The sequence below is a fragment of the Entelurus aequoreus genome, linkage group LG15 (assembly GCF_033978785.1).
Source record: "Entelurus aequoreus isolate RoL-2023_Sb linkage group LG15, RoL_Eaeq_v1.1, whole genome shotgun sequence".
Lineage (NCBI taxonomy): Eukaryota > Metazoa > Chordata > Actinopteri > Syngnathiformes > Syngnathidae > Entelurus > Entelurus aequoreus.
Window position 1 is genome coordinate 51,983,899 of NC_084745.1, and position 8,118 is coordinate 51,992,016.

General features: G+C 37.5%; 1 protein-coding gene across 2 annotated transcripts in view; it reads right to left on the minus strand.

Annotated features, from left to right (window-relative positions):
- The window catches only part of LOC133630255 (retinal-specific phospholipid-transporting ATPase ABCA4-like), a 152,267-nt gene that overhangs the window by 131,735 nt on the left and 12,414 nt on the right, over positions 1–8,118 (minus strand). For both annotated transcript variants that reach the window (XM_062021728.1, XM_062021727.1), the window contains 2 exons: positions 5,926–6,053; positions 2,100–2,297 (listed from right to left, as the gene is read on the minus strand). In XM_062021728.1, coding sequence (XP_061877712.1) covers positions 2,100–2,297; positions 5,926–6,053 — 326 coding nt within the window. The remainder of the gene's footprint in view (positions 1–2,099; positions 2,298–5,925; positions 6,054–8,118) is intronic.

The window sequence follows — 8,118 nt, forward strand, 5'->3', positions numbered from 1 at the left end:
CCAATATCCTACAACACAAATACAATGTTGAAACAACATGCTTTTTGACAACATCTAATCAATGTTGGGTTCTGACTTTGAATTTTGATCATTTCCCAACCAATATCCTACAACACAAATACAACGTTGAAACAACATATTTTTTGACGACGTGTAATCAATGTTGGGTTGTGACGTTGATTTGACCGTTGAATTTTGGTCATTTCACGACCAATATTCTACAACACAAATACAACGTTGAAACAACATGCTTTTTGACGACGTCTAATCAATGTTTGGTTCTGACGTTGATTTGACCGTTGAATTTTGGTCATTTCCCAACAAATATTCTACAACACAAATACAACGTTGAAATAACATGCTTTTTGACCACGTCTAATCAATGTTGGGTTCTGACGTTGAATTTTGATCATTTCCCAACCAATATCCTACAACACAAATACAACGTTGAAACAACATGCTTTTTGACAACGTCTAATCAGTGTTGGTTTCTGACGTTGATTTGACCGTTGAATTTTGGTCATTTCCCAACCAATATTGTACAACGTTGAAACAACATCCTTTTTGACAACATCTAATCAATGTTGGGTTCTGAGGTTGAATTTTGATAATTTCCCAACCAATATCCTACAACACAAATACAACGTTGAAACAACATGCTTTTTGACGACGTGTAATCAATGTTGGGTTCCGACGTTGATTTGACCGTTGAAATTTTGGTAATTTCCCAACCAATATTCTACCACACAAATACAACGTTGAAACAACGTGCTTTTTGATGACGTCTAATCAATGTTGGCATCTGATGTTGATTTGACCATTGAATTTTGGTCATTTTCCAACCAATATTCTACAACACAAATACAACGTTGAAATAACATGCTTTTTGACCACGTCTAATCAATGTTGGGTTCTGACGTTGAATTTTGATCATTTCCCAACCAATATCCTACAACACAAATACAACGTTGAAACAACATGCTTTTTGACAACGTCTAATCAGTGTTGGTTTCTGACGTTGATTTGACCGTTGAATTTTGATCATTTCCCAACCAATATTGTACAACGTTGAAACAACATCCTTTTTGACAACATCTAATCAATGTTGGGTTCTGAGGTTGAATTTTGATCATTTCCCAACCAATATCCTACAACACAAATACAACGTTGAAACAACATGCTTTTTGACGACGTGTAATCAATGTTGGGTTCCGACGTTGATTTGACCGTTGAAATTTTGGTAATTTCCCAACCAATATTCTACCACACAAATACAACGTTGAAACAACGTGCTTTTTGATGACGTCTAATCAATGTTGGCATCTGATGTTGATTTGACCATTGAATTTTGGTCATTTTCCAACCAATATTCTACAACACAAATACAACGTTGAAACAACATGCTTTTTGACGACGTCTAATCAATATTGGGTTCTGAGATTGAATTATGATCATTTCCCAACCAATATTCTACAACACAAATACAACTTTGAAACAACATGCTTTTTGACGACGTTTATTCAATGTTGGGTTCTGACGTTGATTTGACCATTGAAATGTGGTCATTTCAAAACTAACAACGTGGATCCTAAGTTAGACATCAACGTTGTCTCAATTTACAACGTTGTTTCAAAGTCTGTTTTAAAGGTCATGTACGTATAATCAACGTTGTATCAAAGTCTTGTCCCTGCTGGGTTTGTATGTGTAAGTAATATGCAACTATAATTATTTGATACGAGTTTATTTTCACAAAAGACTTGTTGTAGACTGCAACATCCTATTGCGTATGTCTAGCTTGTGTGCTTGTGTGTGTTTAGCTGTTGTGTAGCTGCTCGCTCATAGTAGCCTGCAGCCTACCATGTTTACCTTTTGTAAATGACTTCACTGAAATATATTGGCGCAAAAACCAGGAATTAGCACAACCTAATGAGCTCTAATTAAAAATACATTAAGAACCACAATATAATCACATATTGTTAGATGGATAAGGCTACCAATCAAAACAGTACATTAGTTTTCCGAAGGCAACATTTGGTATTCAGCTCTTGAATAAGACCCGATTAGAATCAAGGTTTTCCATTGTTTGAAGATGCACTCACCACCCGAAAGAGCTTGACAATGTCCACGTTGGCGTAGAACTTGTCCTCTATGATCTGCAGCCGCTGGGGGGTGAGGCTGCACATGGCATTGCGGACGGCGTGGAGTCCCCTGCGGCTCGGGAAAATCAGGAACCGTTCTAGAAAGTTCAAGCTGCAGGCGATGTCCTTTAAGTGGATGTCCGGAACCCCGAAGACAAACTGGGAGGAGACGAAGGACAGAAGGTGCAATTGTTCAAATGAGTTGTGTCCATGGATGTTCTCAGTCATCCAGGTCTTTGTAGTCTCAGGGCAGTCAATCCATCGCAACTGGACTGTTTGGTTGGTCTTGGAAGATGTTTTGCATCTTATCAGAGTAGACTTCATCAGTTCATGCTCATAGACTTAGATCGGTCAGATCTAGTCTTAGACTTAGATTGGTCAGACCTAGTCTTAGACTTAGATTGGTCAGATCGAGTTTTAGACTTAGATTGGTCAGATCGAGTTTAGCGGCTGGTGCCAAAACCTCAGTAGACTTCATCTGTTCATGCTCATAGACTTAGATTGGTCAGATCTAGTCTTGGACTTAGATTGGTCAGATCTAGTCTAGCAGCTGGTGTCAATACCTCGGTAGGCTTCATCAGTTCATGCTCATAGACTTAGATTGGTCGGATCTAAGCTAGCAGCTGGTGCCAATATCTCAGTAGGCTTCATCAGTTCATGTTCATAGACATAGCTCAGTCAGATCTAGTCTTAAACTTAGATTGGTCAGGTCTAGTCTTAGACTTATATTGGTCAGATCTAGTCTTAAACTTAGATTGGTCAGATCTAGTCTTAGACTTAGATTGGTCAGATCTAGTCTTAGACTTAGATTGGTCAGATCTGGTCCAGCAGCTGGTGTCAATACTTCAGTAGGCTTCATCAATTCATGCTCATAGACTTAGCTTGGTCAGATCTAGTCTTAGACTTAGATTGGTCAAATCTAGGCTAGCAGCTGGTGCCAATATCTCAATAGGCTTTATCAGTTAATGTTCATAGACTTAGATCAGTCAGATCTAGTCTTGAACTTAGATTGGTCACATCTAGTCTTAGACTTAGATTGGTCCCATTTAGTTTTAGGCTTAGATTGGTCACATCTAGTTTTAGGCTTAGATTGATCCGATCTAGTCTTAGACTTAGATTGGTCAGATCTAGTCTACCAGCTGGTGAAAATACCTCAGTAGGCTTCATCAGTTCATGCTCATAGACTTAGATTGGTCAGATCTAGTCTTAGACTTAGATTGGTCAGATCTAGGCTAGCAGCTGGTGCCAATATCTCAGTAGGCTTCATCAGTTCATGCTCATAGACTTAAATCGGTCAGATCTAGTTTTAAACTTAGATAAGTTAGATCTAGTCTTAGACTTAGTTTGGTCAGATCTAGTCTTAAACTTAGATTGGTCAGATCTAGTCTAGCGACTGGTGCCAACACCTCAGTAGGCTTCATCAGTTCATGCTCATAGACTTATTATGGTGAGATCTAGTCTTAGACTTAGATTGGCCAGATCTAGTCTAGCAGCTGGTGTCAACACCTCAGTAGGCTTCATCGGTTCATGCTCATAGACTTAGATTGGTCGGATCTAAGCTAGCAGCTGGTGCCAATATCTCTGTAGGCTTCATCAGTTCATGTTCATAGACACAGATCAGTCAGATCTAGTCTTAAACTTAGATTGGCCAGGTCTAGTCTTAGACTTAGATTGGTCAGATCTAGTCTTAGACTTAGATTGGTCAGATCTGGTCCAGCAGCTGGTGTCAATACTTCAGTAGGCTTCATAAATTCATGCTCATAGACTTAGCTTGGTCAGATCTAGTCTTAGACTTAGATTGGTCAAATCTAGGCTAGCAGCTGGTGCCAATATCTCAATAGGCTTTATCAGTTCATGCTCATAGACTTACATCAGTCAGATCTAGTCTTGAACTTAGATTGGTCACATCTAGTCTTAGACTTAGATTGGTCACATTTAGTTTTAGGCTTAGATTGGCCTCATCTAGTTTTAGACTTAGATTGGTCAGATCTAGTCTACCAGCTGGTGTCAATACCTCAGTAGACTTCATCAGCTTATGCTCGTAGACTTAGATTGGTCATATCTAGTCTTAGTCTTAGATTGGTCAGATCTAGTCTAGCGGCTGGTGCCAATATCTCAGTAGCCTTTCTTAAGTTCATGTTCATAGACGTAGATCAGTCAGATCTAGTCTTAAACTTAGATTGGTCAGATGTAGTCTTAGACTTAGATTGGTCAGATCTAGTCTTAAACTTAGATTGGTCAGATCTAGTCTAGCGACTGGTGCCAACACCTCAGTAGGCTTCATCAGTTCATGCTCATAGACTTATTATGGTGAGATCTAGTCTTAGACTTAGATTGGCCAGATCTAGTCTAGCAGCTGGTGTCAACACCTCAGTAGGCTTCATCGGTTCATGCTCATAGACTTAGATTGGTCGGATCTAAGCTAGCAGCTGGTGCCAATATCTCTGTAGGCTTCATCAGTTCATGTTCATAGACACAGATCAGTCAGATCTAGTCTTAAACTTAGATTGGTCAGGTCTAGTCTTAGACTTAGATTGGTCAGATCTAGTCTTAGACTTAGATTGGTCAGATCTGGTCCAGCAGCTGGTGTCAATACTTCAGTAGGCTTCATAAATTCATGCTCATAGACTTAGCTTGGTCAGATCTAGTCTTAGACTTAGATTGGTCAAATCTAGGCTAGCAGCTGGTGCCAATATCTCAATAGGCTTTATCAGTTCATGCTCATAGACTTACATCAGTCAGATCTAGTCTTGAACTTAGATTGGTCACATCTAGTCTTAGACTTAGATTGGTCACATTTAGTTTTAGGCTTAGATTGGTCACATCTAGTTTTAGACTTAGATTGGTCAGATCTAGTCTACCAGCTGGTGTCAATACCTCAGTAGACTTCATCAGCTTATGCTCGTAGACTTAGATTGGTCATATCTAGTCTTAGTCTTAGATTGGTCAGATCTAGTCTAGCGGCTGGTGCCAATATCTCAGTAGCCTTTCTTAAGTTCATGTTCATAGACTTAGATCAGTCAGATGTAGTCTTAAACTTAGATTGGTCAGATGTAGTCTTAGACTTAGATTGGTCAGATCTAGTCTTAAAATTAGATTGGTCAGCTCTAGTCTAGTGGCTGGTGCCAACACCTCAGTAGGCTACATCAGTTCATGCTCATAGACTTATTATGGTGAGATCTAGTCTTAGACTTACATTGGCCAGATCTAGTCTAGCAGCTGGTGTCAACAACTCAGTAGGCTTCATCAGTTCATGCTCATAGACTTATTATGGTGAGATCTAGTCTTAGACTTACATTGGCCAGATCTAGTCTAGCAGCTGGTGTCAACACCTCAGTAGGCTTCATCAGTTCATGCTCATAGACTTACGTCGGTCAGATCTAGTCTTAGACTGGTCAGATCTAGTCTAGCGGCTGGTGCCAATACGTCAGTAGACTTCATCAGCTCATGCTCGTAGACTTAGATTGGTCATATCTAGTCTTAGACTTAGATTGGTCAGATCTAGTCTAGCGGCTGGTGCCGAAACCTCAGTCGGCTTCGTCAGTTACACCAGATCTGACCAGTCCAAGTCTAAGACTAGATCTGGCCATGGAGTCTACTCGGATGAGAGGCGAAACATTTCCTAAGACAAACCAAACAGTCCAGTTGCGGTCGATTGAATGCTCTGAGACTACAATGAGTTATTTATCAGTTTATACTAGAAATGCATGCTTGCGGACAACCGCAGTGCATCCAATGATGTCCAGTCTTTTATGATAGTGTCCCATAGAAGTGTGTCCGTAATGACCTGTTCTGGCCTGATCTGGGCACTGACAAGCTCATTGACCACAGCCTCGCTTAGAGGAACGTCCCTCAGAAGGAAGGATGTCAGAGTCTCGTCGTCCTTCAGGATCGACTCCACCTGTACTCCACGGCCTACACGGAGAAAGTAAAAAGTTGTAGTTATTGTATACAATATGTATTTCTTCCAGGAGCGTGTGCTTTATTTTGCACCGAGTGATGTGTGCGCTCAATCCAAGTTCAAACCTGGATTAACCTGTTTGGGGAAGGAGCCGCCTTCAAAAGGGACGGCCGCGACTCATTAGGTAAGAGCGAGTCGTCTACTAATCTCACACTTGGCCCAACTAGACCTCTGTCCTTCAGTTTGTCTCGAACAGGAGACTCGGAGTTAAACCCAATGGCCGAACTTGGCAGCTCAGATTCACTCTGGAATGTCGTATTTGTTTGTTTGTTTGTTAGTTACGGAACAACTTCCTGGTTCATGGAATCGGGCAGATACCATTATTACCCATTGATATCAAAAAGGAATACATTTAGAAAAAAACGAGCCACCTCTTTACAAAGTTTAGCATTTACTGCAAGACCCTGCTAACCGTATTTGTTCTACTATTTACTGTTTTTCTGTGATTGAAAAACCAAGGTGGTGGTGGATAAAACTATTTACAGCACTATGTATGTTAGACCCTAACTGGCAAACTGTGTAAAGATATCAAAATAAAAACTGCGATTCTATAAAAATATATGTTGTATTTCTACCCTTCTTGAGACATCAACAAGGAAAAGTAGCTTCCATGTGAGGAGGTGTGAACAAGTGATGACATAAATCATGGTCCCGATATGGAAAACCATTGCATCTAATAGAGAATGTCTCATTTGCACCCCTGGTGGTGAAATTTATCAAAATTAAGGTGGTCACAAAAAGGAAGGATTTTTCAAATTGACTTTGTGTCGGTTTTAAAAGTGCTCCCCCTCTGGTCAACATATGAAATAACAAGTGTGTGTAAAAAAAATTGAAGTGCTCCCCCTCTGGCCAACATATGTAATAACAAGTGGGTGTAAGAAATTGAAAATAAAATAAATATGTATATAGAGACATACTGTAATAACTTGAAGTAAATAATGAGGATTAAAAACCAATAAAAACAAAAACAAAAAATAAAAAATAAAAATGAATTAAAAGCTTACCTTTTTTATATTTGCGTAGTATATATATATTACTAATGATGCAAATACAAATATTTATATATCTTGAAAAGTTGGCCCTAAAGAAGTCGGCATTTTTCGGAAGTCTCAAAAAGGTAACAAATACAAGAATGTGTGTGTGTGTGTGTGAGTGTGTGTGTGTGTGTGTGTGTGTTTGTGTGTGTGTGTTTGTGTGTATGAATGTGTGTGTAAATTTGTGTGTGCACGCGCATGTACATATACAATTAACTCAATCCATACTGTATAAATGCTAAATATAAAAGATAAACTATAGGCCTATACAAATTAATGTGTATGAAAAATGATCAAAACAGCAAAAATCAATGAATAAAATTGTTATTAAATCATTTTAAGAATAGTATATTTAAAAATCTAATTTTGACTATTAATCGAGGCATAATATTCAATACATACAACAAAAACTGTGAATGAATAAAAATGTATATATTTGACATCTTTGTACCATATGTCAATTTGGTTGGGTCAATTGTGTGCATACGTACGCGTATACATACATACATACATACATAACAATGGACCCAGTTTATACTTTACAAATATAGTATATACAACATATATAAATTGTTGGCCTATACATATAAATGTATACCAAAAATCAAAACAATCACAATAAAATAATAAAAAATAATTTAAAAAGTAATTTAAAAAAAAAATATATATATATACACATATGTATGTATACATACACATATATGTATACATATATATATATATATATATATATATATTATATATATATATATATATATATACATATATATATATATATATATATATATATATATATATATATATATATATATATATATATATATATATATATACACTACATATCTACATAAATACATACATATATATACTTACACATATATATACATACACATATACACATTTTTACACATATATATACACATATATATACACATACATATATACACATATATAGATATAGATATATACATATATACTGCATATA